Source organism: Pleurodeles waltl, chromosome 1_2 (assembly GCF_031143425.1).
Source record: "Pleurodeles waltl isolate 20211129_DDA chromosome 1_2, aPleWal1.hap1.20221129, whole genome shotgun sequence".
Taxonomy (NCBI): Eukaryota; Metazoa; Chordata; class Amphibia; order Caudata; family Salamandridae; genus Pleurodeles; species Pleurodeles waltl.
In genome coordinates, this window is record NC_090437.1 from 705,774,812 (window position 1) to 705,797,143 (window position 22,332).

General features: G+C 43.6%; 1 protein-coding gene across 1 annotated transcript in view; it reads left to right on the forward strand.

Annotated features, from left to right (window-relative positions):
- The window catches only part of MND1 (meiotic nuclear divisions 1), a 311,795-nt gene extending 291,586 nt beyond the window's left edge, over positions 1 to 20,209 (forward strand). Inside the window, exons 7-8 of the mRNA XM_069242805.1 lie at positions 9,450 to 9,494; positions 18,085 to 20,209. Of these exons, the coding sequence (XP_069098906.1) occupies positions 9,450 to 9,494; positions 18,085 to 18,191 (152 nt within the window). The 3' untranslated portion in view covers positions 18,192 to 20,209. The remainder of the gene's footprint in view (positions 1 to 9,449; positions 9,495 to 18,084) is intronic.
- Positions 20,210 to 22,332: the final 2,123 nt, after the last annotated feature.

Consider the following 22,332-nt stretch of genomic DNA (forward strand, 5'->3'; position numbering starts at 1 on the left):
TCGACGTGCAGAAGCTAGGAGAAAATATCCGTCGGATGCTGGCACATGGGGGAAAATTCAATGAGTGAGGAATCCACAGATAGCTAGTGTATCCACCAGAAAAGGCGTTACCGGAGGTAAGTAACTCGTTCTTCACTAACAGGACATTTTAAATACATTGCATCCTGCACTCTGAGCTGTTCAGGGCCAACCTTAGGGTTGACTTATATGTTTAAAAAAAAAAAGGAAGGTCTGGACCTGGAAAAGGTTTATTTTCCCAGATCAGGATGGCAGTTTAAACTGCGCACACAGGCTCTGCAGTGGCGAGCCTGAGGCATGTTTAAAGGCTATGTAAGTGGATGGCACACCCAGTGTCGCAGGGCCTAATAGTAGCATTCAGTTTGCAGGCCCTGGGCACATGTAGTGCCACTTTACTAGGGATTTATAAGTAAAAAAAATATGCCAATTGGGTATAAGCCAAAGTAATCATGTTTTAAGCAGAGAACACAAGCACTTTAGCACTGGTTGGCAATGGAAAAGTACACAGGGTCCTAAGGCCAACAAAAACAAATTCATCAAAAAACGAAGGAAAAGAGTTTGAGGATGACCCTGCAGAAACTGCCAAGTCCAACACATGCCCTCTCAAGCCAAGGGAGACTAATCAGTACCTTCATGGGCTTTCTTAGGCGAGAGAATGTGGACAAAGGCCCTCTACTGTAGGAGCACTTGTCAGTTCTGCACCTCACTGAACTCACTTGGATCCCTCTATCTATTCTCTCTGGAGCCACTGAACTGACTCATGGGGAAACCCTTCTCCTCACCTGTGGACCCCATCTGTGCAGCGCCTAACTTTAACTTGCTCATATATGCCTCCCAGTAAGCAGACAGTGCCACCAGGGTCATCAAAATGATGTGATCAGACTTCTTTTCCCAACCTGTAGAAAACTCTACCTTAGACAGCAACCAACAGAGGCCACTGACAGCTGTCAGTGTCCAGAGTCAGGTCTGAGGCCATCAAGGGCTGACCTCTAAGACTGATTACCCAGCTTAGGATCTGTACCCAGAGGCTGAACAGGGATGAGCTCTCTCACCCTGCACCTCCACCTGGAATCCTGTACCCTCCACTTGAGAGTGGTATCCCCAGAAAATTGAACTGTCAGGGTGCCCTGGGCGGCTGCCACTCCCAGTTCATCTGACACCAGGGCCAACTCATTCCCCAAAATGCAGTCTTTGGGCATCTTGGGACTAACTATGACCCTCCTCTGGGTCACCTCCCCCCCAACCACTCCAGGGATACTATGGCCATAGGGCAGAAGAAGTCCTGCCCATGGGCCTCAGTTTCCCTACACAGCTGGCCGGTGTACTGCTCTGGGGAAACTACACTACCATAGTCTGGCTAGCCCCGGGTCATTTTCACCTGGTGCACATGACGACTTCCACCCTCAAGGATCACCAGCTCACCTTCTGAGTCCATCTCCCAGTTAAGGAAGATCAAGGCATGATATATGACCTGCTTCTAGGGACTAATTACTCCTAGGGCCACATTGGCCACCCCTGTAGGGATCCCACCAGTGGATGGTTTCTTAGGACAGGCAGAGTCCCCCTGTTTGTGTCCAAGTTGGGAACAGTCAAGGCAGCGGGGTTGGAAAATGGGAGCCCTGGGCCTTCCCCCACAAGAACCTCCTCCCTGTTTCTCAGAAGGGTCATAAATCCCATTTCCCACCTCCTTACTTTGGGACCTGTGGATACTCTGCCAGGAAGAAGGACTGTTGTGCTGCTACAAAGACTGTCATTGTGCTGGATGGCTGCTCTAAAGGTACTGCTGCTCTGCTGTGCTGATCTGCTGCCCCCATACCTTCTGACATTCCTGAGGTTATCTTGGTGGCACTTGAATTGTGGAGGGCCGAGCTGTGATATTTGGGTTGGACCTGTAAGCTGACTGGGGAGACGCCATTGTAGAAGGGCAGATGGTTGGAGCAAGTATCCACCCTAAAAGGATCCAAGGGTTGGGACTCTGTTAAGATATCGAAGTTAGGTGACGTGTGGAGCAGCAGCCACATGAGAGCGTTCCAAGAGATCCAAGCTGCTTTCCATATGCCCTGTTCCCAACTTTACTGATAGGTGCAGCTCAGACATGAACTACATGCCTGCAATGACGCCCTCCAGAATATTCCTGAATAGAGCCCCATTAAAATAAAATTATTATGTGCCACTTAGGCAAAAGGATGATTTTCCAAATGTATAAATCCTTAGTAGGCCATGCACCTACGTGCTTGACCCCTCTGAGGGACAAATGAGAGGTTTAAGTGGGGGAATTGGATGAGGGGAATTGGAGAGATGCTTGCATTGCCCATTATACTTGATGATTTCTGCTAGACTCCCCTTTATACAGTTTAAACGCGTATGATAAGCATATATGACACCCCTCCATCTGCATAGTGCGGGCCATCTCGCTTTTTCTGCATGCTGTAGGTGCAGGAGTTCAGTGGGAGACTTTTTCCATGCAGTCTGGTTATGCCCTGTGATTCAAGAATCCTGGAAGGCTGTTCTGGAGGTGTTGTCTGCTGTGGTGGGCGTGACTATAGCTAGAGATCCCAGAGTTGCCTGCTTAGAATGCTAAATGAACTGGGAGGACCCGGGGGGACAGAATACTGGTTGGGACGGGTACACTGATTGCCAAAAGAGACATTGCCCGAGCCTGGACTTCCTCAGCGGCCCCTTCGATTATCGCTTGGACTCAGGGCATGGACTGGTATAGTAAATCAGAGGAAGCTATTTACGAGGCTCAGGTATGCCCCCGCAAATATGATAAAGTCAGGAAGAAATGGGAGTATCATGGCTTGTCAAACAGATGATCTCTGAATTGAGCTGTAGCAATTGTGAGACTTATAGCTCTCGCCGTAATCTTGGATTGCGCACTGATACTGTTGTTTTATCATGTGGCTCTTTGTCTGGGCAAGGCACTTGTTTTTTTGTTAGTGTGTCAAAATACATTAAAGTGCTTCTGTTAAAAAAAAAAAAAAGGTTCTCCAACAGCTCCTGGACCCGTCTTCAGCGAGTCCCTGACCCCCAAGTGGTGCCTTTCACACCCTGGGCCCTTGGTGTGACTCCAGTGCTCTTGAAATCAAGCGTTTGGGCTGTTTGCAATAGCAAACAAGTCCGTTTTCTTCCAGAACCATGCTGCTTGCACCGCAATTCATCACAAGCCACCGTCAGCCAATCTCTTCGCACAGCAAGCATTGATAGCCCGCGGAGGACCACCACCATGAATCTCCACCCACCCATCCGCATCGCTCAGTCTGCTCTTTGCATCATTCCAACCACCACCTGCAACACTCTCCTTGCAACCCTCTCTAACGGAAAGGGGACTCTTGGGTAACCCTTTGGTGGCACTAATCTGGGACTGTATCTGACCCACGCTCCATCGTGGTCAGTCTGAACCTTTGACTTTGACACAGCCCAGCCTGACAAGATAACTGTTGTTGGTGCTTTATGCTTTTAGGCGCTATAATGCAGTTAATTCTTAAAAAATTCATAACTCTGGTTGTACTTTTTGGGTGTTTGTCATTTTGGTCTTGTTTTATTTATTAAATCCATGTCTAGTTTTCTAACCTCGTGTGAAATCTTTTTGTTTGCTGTTTTCACTGTTTTACTGTTTGGTGTTTTGCACAAGTACTTTACACATTACCTCTAGGTTAAGCCTGACTGCTGTGTGCCAAACTAGCAGGGGATGAGCACAGGTTAATTTGGGGTTTGCTGGTGCCTTACCCTGACTAGTATTGTGGTTGCTGCTTGACCAGGGCTCACACCCCAGTCAACCAGTAACCCAATTTCTAACCAAAGCTCTCAACGAACACCTGCCCTGTGTTTGGTCCAACTTAGGTCCCCAATGAAACAGATTAATATCATGTCTAGCAGAGATGTGATATAATGCATTAATTTCCAGGTAGGCTAAAGAGATAACATCCTGTAAGAAACACAGAAAGTTGTTTGTAGAAATTGGTGGTCTGTATGCTAGCAGATTTTTTTAAGTTGAGAGAAAGCGTGACTGACAGTGTCTCAACTTCTAGTTGGAGCTGAGTACTCCAAGAAGTTGAAAGCTCTTTTTTGTATAGTACTGCCACCCCATCCGTCAGCACAGGAAAGGCAGTTTACACACCAGATGGCATGTCAATGGAAAAAAAACTGATACCATATCATTTGGCTTCTGTAGTGCTTGCCTTTTCTGTCACTCCTCTTTCTTTTTTTGTTTTGGGTCTGGCTCTCTGTCTTACCAACTCTAATCAGCACTCTTCCTGGCCCCCACACTCTGTGTGTGTGATGTGCTAATCCTAGAAGGCAGACCTTTACACTTCACAACCATGTTTGTCACCATGATGATCTGATGATACTTGCTCCACCTTTTCTGTAGTTAATACCTTATCACACACTTCTTGAATAATATACTTTCTTCTGGTTGTAGATTGTGACATGCACTGATGGGGGGGGGGGGGGGAGAGAGAGAGAGAGAGAGAGAGAGAGAGAGAGAGAGAGAGAGAGAGAGAGAGAGAGAGAGAGAGAGAGATATATATATATATATATATATAAATATATCTCAGCCAAACATTGTAATAATCCAGGATCAAATCATCACTGAGTATGGCTGCTGATGGCATAACAGGAATCATCATTGGCCAGCATTTCATTTTCGTGAGGGTTTAGACCAATTGTTTGGGGTATGCCTGATGCTCAGCAACTCCAGAGTAAGTGCATCTGGCCATTTAAAAAAAAAGGAGATGCACTCACTTTTGCCATTTTGTTTTTCAATCAACCATTTGTAGAGCGCTGCAAATCACCCGTCAGGGTCTCAAGATGCTGGAGCTGTATGCTGCTGTGTGAAGGAATGATTATTCGAACATCCAGGTCTTTGGAGGTGCAGGGGGAGGTTGTTCCAAGCCTTTGTTGCCAGGTTCGAGAAGAAGTGTTCTCCGCTGTTGGCTCGATGGATCCACGGGGTGATTGTGAGGGAGAGGAAAGCTGATCGGAGGTGGAATTTAAAAATGCCAATCAGTCTTTCAACAACACCTAATGTTTGTGGGTGATAACTATGTTGAAATTTGTGATCAGTGTCCAGTGCATCATAGATCACCTTCATGATATAATTCTTGAAGCGTCCACCCTTATCTCACACTATCATAAAGGCTTTCCATATCTAGGGATCAGCTGCCTGAGCAAAGGTACTGCAAATGTCATTTCCTTGTCGAGTATACTTCAACCCACTTTGAAAACATGCACACTGCTACTAAGATGTACCTTAGATGATTACATGTTACCACAACATCAACCAGTAATCAGTCAAAATGACCACATTCCTTTGGCAGATAGTTGATAAATACACATTGCAACATTATTTTGCTGACATACTGTGCACATCTAACAATGGCTTTCTGCACTATTCCTGAAGTGGGGTTGATCCAATAAAGATTCAATGTATTGATCACCCCATCTCTTCCCAAATATGTAGGGCCATAAAATAACCTAACCTCTGTGGTAAAAGTGAATTTGGCAAGACAAATCTTTTATCGTTACTTTTCCATAAACCATCTTGACTTTGTTTAAATCCTGCATTTTTCCATTCTTTATTTTCTTCATCTCACATACTGTCTTGTACTTCCACAAGCTAGAACAGGTGCCTGGTGATTATCAGCCTGCATTGGTAGTGCAGTACCCAGTGCTGCGTAGTAACAGACAACTGCATCTGCCTTTAATGACATCATCACTCCTACATTAATGTACTGAACATTTCACAGCTGAAATTTGAGATAGCAATCTCAAAGAATAAGATAAATCAGAAATCCTTGGGTCATTTCGAATTAGTGTCCCACTGGAAGTAATAAAGCCACACTGTTACCAAAACTACACAGTACTGACCACAGCTGTAAATTCTAACACTTTGTGCATGGGCAGTACAGCAGGCTCTAGTAAGAGCAATCAGCTTGGCAGCCTGTGCAGGAAACACATTGCACACATATGATGCTTCAGCAATGTTTGTTACTGTGCAAACGGCATATGCTGCAGACATTTCCTTCACTGTCTGTTTAATAAGAGCCATCGGAAAGTAGAATCAATCAGCTGAATTCAATGGCATAGCTTGCAAAGACAGATTCCTCACCCCTCTCCAGTGGTCTGACCAAATGACATACTCATGACTGTTTTAGACCCACAAACATCCCTATCGGCACCAATTACGTTATTGGGCTCTTTTTTCTGTTTTCAGGGCACAAAACACTGGAGCTGTGGCCCTATCCCGAGGAATCACTAGAGCTTGCATACGTGATGTTTCATAAGGAATATGTCTAAAGATGTATGTATTATGTGGGAAGACCTCTGAGTAGAGGCTTTGAAAGAACCGTGGGGTATCTAACTCCTACCAAATAAAATGCATGCAGGCTTCAAAAAGTAGCCCCAACTACATCTGTTTTTATGGGTTAGATGTCAAGCGATCAAATGGTGATTGTGCATAGTTTTAAATATGTACTAGGGAAAAAGGAGCGCAAAGAGACACCATTTGGATTAATAGTGTGCTATAGAAAAAAAAATACCAAATAAATACCCTTCCATATGAAAAGAACTGTCATTACCTATATTGATGCTACTCTTAATTTCATCTGATGGAATTAGAAACCAAGAATGAGCCAGTTAAACACCCACACGGAAGGAGGTGGACTAAGTGTGTCTTACGTAGGTAAAAGTAGGGTCACCCAAATCACAGTTACAACACTTAAATATACCTTCTGCAGAAACTACTTCCTTGGAACATGTAAAATGTGGTATTCCAAAATTCGAACAAAGTATAGATGCCTTATGTGGCAACTGGCCATCAAGTCAAGCAACAGACAAACGAGTAGTGACATGCATGCTCGAAACTAGGAAGCAGATCTTTAAACATCTACTCATTGATCTGTGGCTCTATATATCAGTCCCCTTATAGATTAACTGTGGTCAAACTGTTGGCTGCCATACCATCTCACGGACTAAATGTAAATCTGCTGGCAATAACAAAATAGATTTTTCACCCTAGCAGCAAGCTACTATCTTACCCAGACAAAACATTGGAGATATTGCCAATTAGCACATAGTATTAGTCCTAGAATAGGTTAAAAACTGACAACTGTTCAAGCCCCTCCTATTGAAAATCTATGAAGTCTCAAAGGAATTAAGACGGGTCTCTGGCCAACTCATAGACAACATATATTGTACCTCTACCCTGCTGCTATCCAGGCTCTTCTGGCAAGATAAACTACACCCAGAAGACTGGAAAAGGTTGTTGGCTATGCACAATAAATATCTCCAAGAATCCAGACTCCGATGTTCCTATTTCTGGATGTTACACATTGGAATTTGTCACCCTTCCCCCCCCACACACAAAGCTAGACTTCTTCGTTACTCTGAATGTCGGAGATGCAAACGAAGAGGCATGTGATTTGTCCCATAGTCTGAGATACCACAAATATTAGTGACTTCTGGGCAGAAGGCTGGACGACCTAATCCTCTACCAATGTTCTAATGATAATCTCGTAGAACAAACTAGCAATTGTCCACGATGTGTCAAACTGCACAGTACTTACCAACCACAGACATATATGACATATGGATTTCAACATCACTAGCTAGTGCAAAAACTTATATCCTTCGGCACTGGAGAAAACTCACAGTACCTCCCTTAGAGGAATGGCTGATCAAACTTCACTGAGTAGCAGACTGAACAAATTAAACTGGATGTCCTTTATCAAACTCAACCATTTCTGAGTCCACAATAACCGAGGAACGTTAAGGGGCTGAAAGCTCCTCGCAGCAATGGAACAATCATTTCACTCTTCTCTTTGTCACACACTATGTGCGAAGACCCAAGCAGGGAACACATATTTATGCATGGGGAGCGCATGTGATATGTGAAGACTATAGACAACTCCACTTACATATTGGAACCACAAGAAGAATCTAACTATTGTGTAGTTTGGACTACATTGAAAATATAATTTGAAATCCTTAGCATAGTATCTAACAAGAAGGGCAGGGGTGATGATTTGCATACTTGCTCTTTGACGAATGAATCACTTCAACTCTTTTAATATGTACTACCCCAGATCCCCCTCACCCCTTTTGAACATGTGGTGGGGTAGGGTTTGGTCTTTTTGCGCTATGGAAGATTTGACTGACGTCATCCGACATTGAATAGCTATAATCAATATCATATGGCACCCCTTCACTACACACATAGTGCGCAGGAGGGCTCCACATGACAGGCCCACTGTGAGTATCCGGTATGCACATCATGTCCTCCTCTGACCCCCAAAGGGGGATCATCAGGAACAGAACTCCCATCTAGATGGCAGGCTTTTTTCCTTTGCTTTTCCCCTTTTCTTATTTTCCTTCTCTTGGGTTGTTGTAGTGGATGTGGGGGACTTTTTTTTTTTTTTATTCAATGTACTAATTGGGCGGGGTTGTGTTTCAGTTGTCTTATTCATTGAAACCATAGGTGCAGGAACTGCGCCTGCAGTGGCAGCTGGCGACTGTAAAAAGGGGCATGCGGGGAGGAACAACAAACAATAAATAAATATTTTAAAGTACCTGACGCGCTGCCTCCACTGTGCCACTCTTCAATCCTCATAACATTAGGCACAGGCTCCCAGCCTGCCCTGCTGCCAATCCTAACGCTGCTTTCATTCTTCTGGCCGCATGAAAGCAGCATTAGGATTGGCCAGAGCGCCCTGGCTTAGAGCTTCGACGTAGAGTGGGAGCCTCTGTCTGCTGTCTCCAGCACGGCAACACAGTGCCGGATTGGAGAGAGCCCAGTGCACCAAGACGGCCGGCCAAATATACATGCACACTGAGGGGAGTACTCTACACTCTCCCTCCGTCCCTGTCAACACTCTTGGCTCCGCCCCCTGAAAAATAAAAACGATAATAAACATAGTTTATTATTGTTTATATTTTTTGGCTTGCAGCTGCTGGCGGGGGGCATCGCTCCTCTGACATAGTAGAGGAGCCACCTCTGTGCGCCTCCCATTTTTTACTCTCCACATTGTGTCATATGGAATTTTACTGTCACATTCTTTTCTTTCTTGAAAATGCAAAATAAAATTGTTTAAAAAAAATAATAATAATCGCCGCAACTCTTTCAGATTAGTCTTGTTTATCCACACCTAATGTTTTCTTTCTCTCTCTTCTTTAAATAATTTTTTCTTATTGTTCCTTTTACTTTTCTTCTTTGCTTCTATTCTCCCCCCGCGTTTCCTATTTTAGTACTCCCCGTTACTCAAATAAGACTGTGATTTGATTTGCGAATTGTTCATATATAATGTTGATGGATACTAATGCAACGTGCCTATATAGTACTGTTTAGAAACTAAACGTTTATTGTTGAAAACAAGAAGAAACGTAATTGAAACTTTGTTTGCTCAATGCTGTCTCTGTTTTTCCCCTTGCAGGCCAGTCCAACAAGATTGCCAAGGATGCAGTCAATAGATGGACAGGTATGGCAGCTGCTTCTAAGCATGTACATGCAGTTAGGCACAGCATTAAACACCGCCTTTATATACTTTGCTTTTAGTGCCATCAACCCTGTGGCGCTCTGAATACGCTAAATGTAAATTGTTGTATTTGAAGCATCCATATATCAAGTAATTGGAATATGATTTAGCCTCTTCAAATCTTAAGTGTAAAGTTTTTGTTGCGTTTGAAAGTTAAAGTACTCTTTGCTATCCCAGATGTAGGTTTTTAAGAAAAACCCCTTTAAAAAAAAAAAAAAAGGAAATATATAAACGCAAAGCAAGTGGGTCTTTCTTTCTTGATATGCCTCGGATAGATTATCATGTCACAAGGATGGCAACGGAGTTAATGTATGAAATGTACGTTATTTAATATTTTAATGTATAGCCTTATTGAAATTCTCCATTAATTGTGCTGGAAGAAATTCTTGCAACTGTATTTCATGGCGCCCAAGTGCGTGAAGGAGTGTCAAAGTCAGCCACTGTGATTGGTGCAATCTGTATGTCAAAATCTATGTCTGAAGTACAGCCCTGAGCAGAAAACCACGTAAGATATTCACATGTTCCAATTCTTTGCATGAAATATGGTACAATCGAGAATTATCATGTCTAATTTCGAACTGCTCCAAGTGTTGCACATATTTATATCAAGTCGTATTCCTTAAAACTTGAGTGCCTCCATGCATAATAATTTGGTTACCAATGAAGCTCAATCTGCTGTGCTGTCACAGCCTTTGACAGACTCTTTGGCAAGTTCTCATTTTTTTTAGTTACATTTATTAGGTGAATATAAATGTTTCTGGAGTTGTTTATATTCTGGGTACCGTAAAGCCCCTGCACAGCACAGCCATCAGTGGACGCTGCCTCTTCTGAACCTGTTGTTGAATCAAGAACCACCGGTGCTGCATATCCTTTGCTCTGGTGTTGGGCTGGAGCTGTTGTACCTCCCAGCAATATTAATCCATGTTATTGGTAGTACAAATGGACGGGGACAAACTATGGCTATCTCCGTCCTTTTTTTAAACACTGGGAGATACTGGCCTCTTGTACTTTTTATTACAGTGAGCCCTTCGCTCACCAGCTCTGTTGCATTCTCTTATGTAGTGAACCACAGCACTGCGAGAGAGGCTCGGTCACAGAAGAGGCCCAGACACAGAAGAGGAAGAGGTGTCCAGAGTTGGACAGGCTTGTCAGGCTGTAACTGCAATGGAGAACAGCCACAGAAAGAGCCAAGTTCTGCTGTCCATTGCAACACAAGCAAATATACTGGAACAAACCAGGTCCCTTAACATGCACTTAGGGAGAAAGTGTACTTCACTTAGTGCAACTAGTCCGTAGCAAAGTACCCAGAAATAGGTGTGAAACTGCATCCCTGTACTTGGTGTCCAGACAGAGCGGGAGATGCAAACTGATGGTGCAGCAGAATCGCTGAAGGAGCTTGAAGTTTAGTCCCTGAAGAGCCCTCTGCTCTCACATGCTTGTTACCCTTTGATCCAGCTGAAACAAGGCATCAACCTCCCCCCGACCCAGTAGAACTTGGATAACAGGAGATCAGAAAGCTGAAAGGTTTGTGAAAAGGAATGTGGTTGAGGTTCTGTTATATAAATTGCTGATCACAAAGGAAGCCAGTTTCAATGCGCATTGAAAAACAGAAGAAGGGAACTGAGTAGGCATCTGACCTATAGAGGGGGAATAAAGGGCATGGCTATGTGAGGCATGTTACCTATCAGATTTCACTTTGATCAAACAGCTGTAAAAGCAGAATCCAATCCTACCAGTGCGTGGCATGGTAAAGACATGATGAGAATGCAAATGAGTGAAATGTTACTATAAAGAAGTTGAAAATCCAAAATTCCTTTGGAAACTGAATTTCAAAAATTCCAGAAAGCTGAAGCAAAAGATCCAAATGTCCTGATAATCTTTAAGGTGGTTGAAACTTTAAAAATGGCAGATAGATTTGTATGGTATTTAGTAATATCGTCAGGGTGCTAAAGATTCTTGTTTCAATGATTTGATGATTCTTTAAAAAGTGTAACCATGTATTAAAAATGTTCTGGGCGCTTGTTAATCCATGAAACAGCCACTAATAGAGGGGAAAAAGTGAGTGAGTGAAGCAAAGAAAGTGAATGGTAGAACTACTGAGCTTGTATCCAAGAGTTGGGAGCGTCTTTGGCTTGGAAATTTGGGGTGAGAGTTTAGAGCGCAATCGGGTGTGAATGTAATGGGGAGTTTATAAGCGCAGAAGGCAGGAATGGACCTTTGGTTTGTTGTACTTTTCTCTGCACAGTTGTTTCTGACTTAGGTGTGGTATTTACAATTTCTACACTGAGCATTTTTGGTAAGATCAAAAATCTAGAAAATAGATTTCCTCTGAAGATGGTGGCTGCATTGAAGGTTGGAACCTAACCTTATGTTAGTCTCCTGATCTTGCAATCCTCCTGCTCTGCCAAAACATGGATTGTCATAGCTTTATCTCCCATGGCTGTTCTGGAGATCTGAAGGCTATGGAGAGACAAGCCGATCTAATCAGTACTCCCGGCCATTCCCTGGAGTTGCAGTGTGCAAGATGGCTCAGAAGGGCATGGAGTTGGTAGAGGCTTGGGTTGCACTTGCTGCTTTGCAGTCATGGATAAAAGTGGACAGAGGCCAGTTAGCTTTGTGGTGGATGTACTGTGTAGCCTGAGTAGCCTTGATGGAATGCAAAAGTGTCACTGAAGAGTAGGAGGAGCACTGCCCGCAAACAGCTGGTGAACCTGCAAGCTTGTATTCATGTAGGGGCCCAACCAACATTATTGGAGGCACCAAGCTCCCCAAGAATTCCCTACATAAACAGGTGCAATCACTGATTTTTCTTACAATACCAGGTCAGTAGGCATCTGTCTTGCCAATAGTTGGGAAGCCTTTTTGACAACGCTAAGAGAAATATTTATAACTTTAGCAGAAAGAGCTAAAAGGTAAAGGCGACTGGTGGAAGATCATCTGATGAGAGTTTGTTGAACTGGAAACAGCAAACAAAAAGATAGCTCCTAACAAATAATGAGGCAAATTGCTAAACTTAGAGGGTGTAGGAAGCTGGCTCTGTATATACTATATCAAAGTGAAATATAGTGTGCACAGAGTCCAGGGGGTGCCCCAGAGGCTTAACAGAGGCTAAAGTAGATAATACTAATGCTCTCTTTTGTGGTAGCATGGTCGAGCAGTTAGGCTTATCAGAGGGTAGTGCAAAGCATTTGTTGTACACATACAGACAATAGAAGAAGCAAACACTCAATGACTTTACTCTAGACCAATGGTTTAAATGTAGCAAAAATATATTTTCTTAATTTATTTCTAGAACCACAAGATTCAAGTTGCAGGTAAGTACTTCAATAGTTTTGTATTTCACACATATATCAATAGCACTTTGTTTAAAATCAATAAGTTATACAGTTTTTGAAATATTAGCAATTATTCGTTTTAAAAGTTGACCTTGCAATTTTCAGAAACAGTTCCTGGGGGGAAGAAAGGTTAGGTCGATTTGCAGGTTAGTTCAACACTTATGGTTCCAGCCTCTGGGGTTTAGGGAGTCCACAGCTCGGGGTTCAAGTTAACCCCAAACACCCACCACCAGCAACACGAGCCGGCCGGGTGCAGAAATAAAACTTGAGGCAAATTTAACATGGGCTCCTATGGAGACTGGGGGGCACTCTGTTTCACATCTGCAGGCAGGTAATTACCCTCATCTTCGGAGGGCAGGCCTGGGGGTTTAAAGGAGCACGGGGGCACAAGTCGGCACCAAACATACACTCTCAGCGGCACTGGGGCGGCTGGGTGCGTGGTGCAAACAAGGCATCGGGTCTCCAATGATTCTCTATGAGTGCACCCTGGGGGTCACTCAGAGGCTGCAGACGAGGCCCAGGGGGTCAACTCTGGTAAACCACAGCTTGGACAGGAAGGAGGGCCGCCTGCTGAACGTTGCTGCACCGAAGACTGGGTTCTCCAAGGCCTGGGGGCTGTGGGTACAGTGTGTCCTTAGGCAGTGGATATCTTCGTCCGGAGCTTTTGTGGTCAGGGGGGTCCTCGTGATTCCCTCTGCAGGTGTCATCATGGAGGGGTGGAGAGTTCAATCCAGGGTGGGCACTTGCTGAGAATCGCCTGCCGATCCTCTCTAGCTGGTTGGGCCACCTGGACACGGGCCGTGGGCGTCGGGTGCAGAGAGGTCAGGACTCACGCATTCGGACTAAGGCTGGAGTCCTTAGTTGTTGTTTCTTCTTGGACAGGGCCGCTGTCCACGGGACTTCTTGGTCCTTTTGGATGCAGGGGAGTCCTTTGGAGCTTGGCAGAGGTTGCTGGTCCCGCTGGATGTGTCGCTGTTCTTGTGCAGGTTCTTTGAAGTAGGAGACAGGCTGGTAGGGCTGGGGCCAAGTAAGTTGTCATCTTCCTCCTTTTCTGCTGGGGGTTTCAGCTATGCAGTCCTTCTTCTGGTCAGGTCACCAGGAATCTGGTGAGCTGTGTTCAGGGAGGCCCTTAAATTCTGGATTTAGGGGCGTTTCAGGAGTCAGAGGGTAGTAGCCAATGGCTACTGTTCCTTGGGGTGGCTACACCCTCCTTGTGCCCACTCCCTTTGGGGAAAGGGGCACAAATCTACTCCTATTGGTCCCAGTCCTCTAAACCAAGATGGAGGATTCTGCAGGGCGGGGGTCACCTCAACTCATCGGACCAGAATATCTCAACAGACGACTCTCCTTCTACACCCGACCTGGCATCTCCGCTCTTCCGACCTCAACACCCTCCGCATGCTCCGAAAGATCTACAAATGGATACCCATCGAAACCAGAAGAACAGTCACCCAAGCCCTCGTAAGCAGCAAACTGGACTATGGCAATGCCCTCTAAGCAGGAACCACGGCCAAACTCCAGAAGAGGCTGCAATGCATCCAGAACGCCTCTGCACGCCTCATCCTGGACATCCCCTGTCACTGCCACATCACAGACCACCTGAAAAACCTGCACTGGCTCCCAGTCAACAAGAGAATCACCTTCAAACTCCTCTCCCTTGCTCTCAAAGCACTGCACAACACAACACCAGACCATAATACCTCAACAGACGACTCCCCTTCTACACCCCGATCCCGCATCTCCACTCTGCCGTCCTTGCCCTCGGAACCGTTCCACGCGTCCACAGAACTACAACCAGCGGTAGATCATTCTCGCACATCGCCGCCAAAACGTGACACACTCATCCCACCCACCTGCGCCAGACCAAATACCTTACCTTCAGGAAACTTCCCAAGACCTGGCTGTGGGGGCAGTAGCGACCTCTCCTACCTACATTCTCCCCCTCCCCTCCTCAGCGCCTTGAGACCCTCACAGGTGAGTAGTGTGCTTTACAAATCCCTGATTGATTGATTGAGCTCTGGATACCTTAGGGGTGGTCCTGGCTGGGGTGGTCACTCCTCCCTGTTTTCCCTAATTTTCCCACCAGACTTGGCGCCAAAGGTGGGGCTTTGTCCGGGAGGGGGTGGGCCACTGCACTAGCTGAAGTGCCCTGGGGCACTGTAATCCGAGACTTGAGCCTTTGAGGCTCACCACCAGGTGATACAGTTCCAGTAGGGGGGAGGTGTGAAGCACCTCAACCCAGGACAGCTTGTTTCTGACCACAGAGAGCACAAAGGCTCTCACCCCTTGTGGTCAGAAACTTGTCTGAAAGTGGCAGGCTGGCACAAACCGGTCAGTCCTGCAATAGCAGTTTGGCTAACATACAGGGGGCAGCTCTAAGATGCCCTCTGGGTACATTTCTCAGTAAACCCCACACTGGCATCAGTGGGGGTTTATTGTGCTGAGAAGTTTGATATCAAACTTCCCAGTATTCAGTGAAGCCATTATGGAACTGTGGAGTTTGAAATGACAAACTCCCAGTCCATATAATCAATACGGCTACACTGCACTTATAATGTCTAAGAATGGACTTAGACACTGTAGGGGCATATTGCTCATGCAGCTACGCCCTCACCTATGGTATAGTGCACCCCGCCTTAGGGCTGCACGGCCTGCTAGAGGGGTGTTGTACCTATGCCACAGGCAGTGGTTTGTGGGCATGGCACGCTTGGAGGGGTGCAGTGTCGACTTTGCCTTTTTCTCCCCACCAGCACACCCAAGCTGCCAAGGCAGTGTACATGTGCTTGGTGAGGGGTCCCCTAGGGTGGCATAATACATGCTGCAGCCCTTGGGGACCTACCCTGGCCACAGGGCTCTTGGTACCATGGATACCTCTTACAAGGGACTTAGCTGTGTGCCAGGGGTGTGCCAATTGTGGAAACAAAGGTACTGATTTTGGGAAAGAGCACTGGTGCTGGGGCCTGGTTAGCAGATCCCACAGCACACTTTCAGTCAAAGTTGGCATCAACACCAGGCAAAAAGTGTGTGGGGGGGGAATGCCAACAGTGGCACTTTCCTGCACAACCTCCCCCCCTCCCCCCCCCCCCAAACGAAAGAGGATGAGACTAACCTTTCCCAAGAGAGTTTTCATTATCTAAGTGAAAGAACCTGGAACGGTCATCTGCATTGGCATGGGCAGTCCCAGGTCTGTATTCCACTGAAAAGTCCATTCCCTGTAGGGATATGGACCACCTCAAACGTTTAGGGTTCTCACCTTTCATTTGCATTAGCCATCTGAGAGATCTGTGGTCAGTTTGAACAGTTTAGTGAGTACCAAACAAATATGGTCTGATGGCAGTGTACGACAAATAGCATGACAACAGAAGATATTACCATTATCCTAAAGCCTGAGGAAGATGTGTGTAAAGGCAAATCATTCAGTCCATTGTGTATATACACTGACACTAAACGTGTTGTGACAGCTTTGCCAGAGTAATGTCAATTTTAGCTGTGTACGTAGCACAACTTTGTTTAATTGCAACTAGGTTTATTGTATTTTGTAGTATAGTCCGTGCTTGGCACAAATCTGTGTTTGATACTAGACGTGATTTAATTTGTCACGGACCCCTTCATCCTCTGCTGATCCAATTGTGAAGTTGCAGGATTTTTGTTTACAAACTATTGGTTAAATAAATTCCAAAAGCGTTTAGAATAAAATAAATTCAAAGATTGTTTTACTATTTTATGTCTTTCACAATTATTTCTTTTGTTTATTCTCAATAAAGCATCGTCTTTCTCAAAGCTCAAATGCACATAATGCTTAACAAATTTGGCTGTTAACTGAAAAGCAAACAAACTATTTGATTAAAGTCTTGAAGCTTATTTTAAATTTCTCGCACTCGCAATATAAATCCTACTTATCTGTATCCAGAGATTCAGCAACTTCCACATCACTCATGTACTGATCTATTACCCAATGTGTATTTCCTACTTAATGATATTGCTCACTAATTATTAAAAAAATATTGACATAGTGGCATCCCTACGTTGAGGCCCTGAAACTATTCTCCTAGTCAATGAACTGTGACCAGGAGACAAGCCAACAAGCTTACTTATCTTTCATTTATGAGGGCTACCTCCAATTTGGGCTCTCCTTAAAGCCTCCCTACATTTGTGTTTACACTGTCCACTTCTGCTTTTCTCCTTTCAGTTACTTCTGCTTCCGCCTGAGTGAGCGGGAGAATCATTCCTTTTTGTGTTCACTGAATCCCATTGGGTGTGCCCTGATCCATTGAAGAGCATCTCTTCAGGCCCACAGTTTTCACCCAAAACTGACTCACTTCTGACCACCTGCTCAAAACTCCATCCTTCCTTGAAATAGTTGCAGATGCCTTTATGCGAGACTGGGTCCTGTTTAACTCTCCTACAAACCCATGTGGAGCAAACTCAGAGGCACATATCACACACTGTACTGCCTGATGCTGTCTTCCATGGAGCCGAGATTCTTAAGTTGTTTTATAGGTCCATCACTGATCTCCCTCTTACTCACTGTTCAGCCGCATGTCAACATGTTGTGATAATAGATTTGAGAATCCTAGACTCTGAGTATTACCAGTGACCCAAACTGTCATTTAGTGTGGTAGCTGAATGAGAGGTTCCTCTTGTTGATATGGGCTTCTTCCCTGTATGTTGCACCTTTATTACATTTTTTTTTTAAGGTTGGAGATTGGAGGGAGGGTTTTCCAGCATTGGTTCCTCTGGGCTCTAATCTTTCCTTCTTCTTCATTATCTCATGACTATAATCTTGATTCGTCCCATCTCATGCTCTTCTACCATGGATTAGTCTTCACCACAAAGGTCATGTCCAAGCCTCCAAATCTGTTAGATGATCATTACACAGCATAGATGTATGTCCCAGAGTCAGTCTTGGTATAGGGAAAGGTGTGTGGTGTATGCACACTTATCTCTGGTGTGGACTGTTGTGCCTGGGATACAATGATGGGTCTATCAATGAATACATTGATAACCTGTATGAATGGGAAGAGGAGAGCCATGTCAGCATATCAACACTGATAATTGGCTTCTGTTTATAATAGAAATATGAAATGTATTTCATTTTTATTGTTTGATAATCCTATATTCAACTTATCAATTTGTATTAACAGATGATATATTTAGAAACGTATTGCCGGGATCTTATCTTTTTTCTTTCTTTACAGACAATATATTTGCAGTGAAATCGTGGGCCAAGCGAAAGTTTGGATTTGAAGAAAGTAAAATCGACAAAACGTTTGGCATTCCAGAGGACTTTGATTACATAGATTAAAGTGATGATTACTAGGCGCTGTTTAATGTTGGAAGGTGTGCATTCCAAATGTTCTGGAAGGAGACTTCTTGTTCCTCAGTATAAAACTCCAGATCTCATTACATGCTTGTTCTTGACGAGAAAGGACAATCGAAATGACTGGCACTGATTTTACTCTGTGGTTCGGTGATGCTTAGTTTATTTCCAGAAACGCTTCGCACTAATCAGTCAGCCATTTTGAGAAAATTACAGATTGCTAATGTTTTTTTGTTTGTTCGAGTTCGTTTTTCTTGAATTAAAAGACCAAGATCCCAACGCAGCGCTTGGCTGTGACAGTGCATGCCTCTAAATGCGCAGTTGGTATTTCAAGCTCGCAGCGTTGACTGTTACTAATTTCGGGTGCTCTGCCTGTTGGAGAGAGGTACGCCTCGCCCTGTCCTAGTTTTCCTCTGTAATAATTACTGAAAGACCTAAACTTTAAAATGTATAGCGTTGTGCCTTGTCTTTTGTGCAGCATTCAAAATCTGATGTCATGTAAACATATTATAATTTCAGTTCCACCACCATTTTTTGTCGTTAGTTGATTTTGGTAATACATCATTGTCTTAATTTAGTGTAATTTGAATTTTCATCTTCCTTTAATTAATTTAGTGGGCAAGTGTCACACTAGACTACACCAGCACACAAAAAGTATCTGGGTCTATATCGCTTGGCAACTGTTTTCATGCCAGATGTACACAGAACTGTGCATACTCAGATTAGTGGGCCTTAACACAACAATTAGACATTCAAAACCTTTGATTATTTGGTTTTCAAAATGTCTGCCAATTTTTGCAACATGCATTGTATTCACCTGAAATGTACCTATTTTTAGCTTTAGGATAAGTTTATTTGCAGATGGGGCTGAGCCATTTTAGTAGGAGTGTTTCAGATTTGATATCAGCAGTTTGTAGCCAAATTAATCTCTACAGGCTTCCGCGAATGTGCAAACCTTGAGTTGTGTTTTAACTCAAGTACTGCTTCTGGTCTTTGCGGGCAATTCTACGCTTTCCTCACGGCCTAATGTCCTCTACAGTTCATTCACAGCATTGCACTGTTTTGCTGTTAACCATTTAATACTAATTATCCTAAGGAGTGGCACCAGTTACATCTGTGGTACTAAGTGAACACACATTTTATCCAAGATATTAGTTAAGTTGAGAAGCCACGCAAACTGTATCAGTTGGGGCTGAGTGGCTCAGAGATTATTGAAATATGTAATCTGTGACTCGGAGAGGGAGTTGGTATATTGAGTCTCAAAGATTGTTTAAATACGTAATCCGTGACCTACACAACTGTGATTTGCAGTTCTTGGTCAAAACAAATTGGAGGAAATTCTACTTTTTGGTACAGCTGATAAGTGAAGGAGAAGGTACCTAATGAAATGTAACCCTGTATCTTTACTCCCCTTTTTAAATGAATGCAATTTGAAAAACATGAGAATTATAATTATATTATTTTTACAAGATCTGTACAACAGGAAACAGCCCAATTTTAGATGAAGATCCACATGCTATTGATCTAAAAAACTTGTAAGTGCTTATCCCTAAGTATAGTGTTATCCCCACTGCATAGTGTGTGTGCAATGAAGGATGAGCCAACAATGGGAGGAATAAAGTTAAAAAAAAAAAAAAAGTAGAATGCATTAGTATCTATGTGCTTATAAGGTGCCCAGGTTTGAATTTTTAACAATTGTTACCAATTTCTGTGGTGTAGCTAAATTGATATATTACATTAATATCTAGTGAATTACATTGTTAAACGAATCTAAAGGCTTGGTAGACTTTTATATACTACAAACAGGTTTATTTAATTTTATGGGCTGTTTTGGGGTAATAGAAGTGCAATAAATATCAAGTGGGTAACAGTATATAGCTTCGTCTGGAAGATTAACTTGTGCTTGATTTGTTAAGGCTTTGGAGCATGCACTGAAGTGTTTAGAGGTTTAAACTTGATTGTAATGTGTATTTTAATACGTTAATAAATGCAGATCTTAAAGATCTGTGATAAGCTGTCAGGCTGTTTTGAAGAAAAAAAATAGAAACCATCCAGACAGAATTTGTCAACATCACTTATCACTATCATTACACCAACTGGGAATTTCTGGGTTGGACAGTTTCCAAGGTAAATAGCTTGTTAGCTGATTTTTTTTATCCATTACTTTGGAACAATCCGAACAAGCAGTGCTGGACTGACTGTTGGGATCACCAGATGACCCTTGCCCCCTGGAATCTTGGTCGAAGCATGACAGTCTGTTAAACCGATTAACAATTCTCTGCTTACCTGCTCACTGAATTCGGCCCATTACACAGATTCTGAAGCAGGCTACGGTCAAAAACTCCGTTTAGATTCTGTCTAATTGTAAACTTATCTCATTGCTCCCAGCTTAATGTTGGAGAAGCTGGTCAATACTCAATTGTGGGAGTACTTAGAACTCTTTATTTCATCCACCCATCTCAATCAGGATTCAGATCACTACACAGTACTACAACTGTCCTATTTGAAGCGTCTTAATCCATTAAAATGACCTTGAGTGAAGGTCAGACCACCGTCCTAATATTCTTGGACTTGTTGGTGGCGCTCAACATGGTATGACATTCCCTCTTGCTACAGCGTTTTGCTAATATTGGAATCTACCTCATAATATTGAGATAGTTCTAGTCATTTCTCCGCAGCAGGAAGCGACAGCAAGAATCTCTTCTTTCAGTTTAGGATATAATACTCTCAAATATGGGCCAGTCTTTTAAGTCCCAGTCTGTTTGTACATGGCACCTTTAGCCTCACTAATAGAATATTTTGGGATCACAGTTATCTCCTATGGTGACAATACCCACCTGATCCTGTCTTTAGACAAAGACTCCGTGGCTACAGAACAGAATTTTAAAACATGCTTTGTTCTAGTTATAAAATGGATGGTCCTTAGCCACTTAAAATGTAATACAGGCAAAACGGAGATTCTAACCAATATGTTACAACTAATGCAAAATGCAGCTGCAAGATTGGTCCTTAAACTTTCACGTCAGACTTCTCTGTCAGGCTGTGTGTGCATTCATGAAAAAACAAAAACTGAGAAACCACATTGGAGGAAATTTAAATGATGGGAAACCAGTTTTGAGGAAAGAATTTTAAGGAGACACTAATAAATCGAAAATTAAAGGAAACATTCTAAAGGAAAGACAATTTTAGGGAAGCATCCAAAATCGCACATTGGGTGAAGATTGGGGGTAGTGAGGGTTTTTGGGCTCAAGGATGGGTGATGTTTAGGTACAATTAGTTTTTTTAGGGTTCAGGGATGGGTGAAGTTCAGGGGTGGTGAGGGGTTTTTAGGGATTAGGCATGGGTGGAGTTCAGGATGGTGAGGGGGTTTTAGGATTCACAGATAAGTGAGGTTTGGAGATGAAGAGGGTTTTTTAGCGTTCAGGGATGGGTGACATGTATGTGTGTTGAGGTTTTTAGGGATTAGGTATGGGTGGACTTTAGGGCTGGTGAGTAGTTATAAGGTTCAGTGGTGTGTAGAGTTGAGGGGTGATGAAGGAGTTTTTGTATTCCTGAATGGGTGGTGTGGGTTTTTAAGGGTTCAGGGCTTGGTGGAGTTTATATGTAGAAATGGATTTTAAGGTTGACGGATGGAGGGTTGAGGGGATGCAAGGGGTTTTAGGGGCCATGATTAGGTGGCCTTCATGGGTGGTGAGTGTTTTTCAGGGTACAGGGATATGTGTATTTTAGGGGTGTTGGAGGGCTTTAAGGGATCCGGGATTGGTGGGGTTTAGACATAGAAACAGGTTTTTAGGGTTAGGAATGGGTTTAGCTTAGGGGAACAAGGGGGTTTTAAGTTGAGATGGGTAATGTTTAGGAGCAGAAGGGGTTCACGGATGGGTGGAATTTAGGGGGCAGAGATAGATGAAGTTAATTGTTTTTTTAGGACTCTTTTTTTTTTTTTTTTTTTTTTTTAAATTAAACAGTTGCTCAGTATGCAGCAGATACAATTAATTGATCAATTATACATTATACACAGGAAAAAGAGCAGACCAAATTACATACTTAAAAGCAATAGATGTAATGTGCAGAAGCTTTTAAATGTGCACAAGTTTTAGTGCACCCCACTCCCAAAAGGTGGAATTGA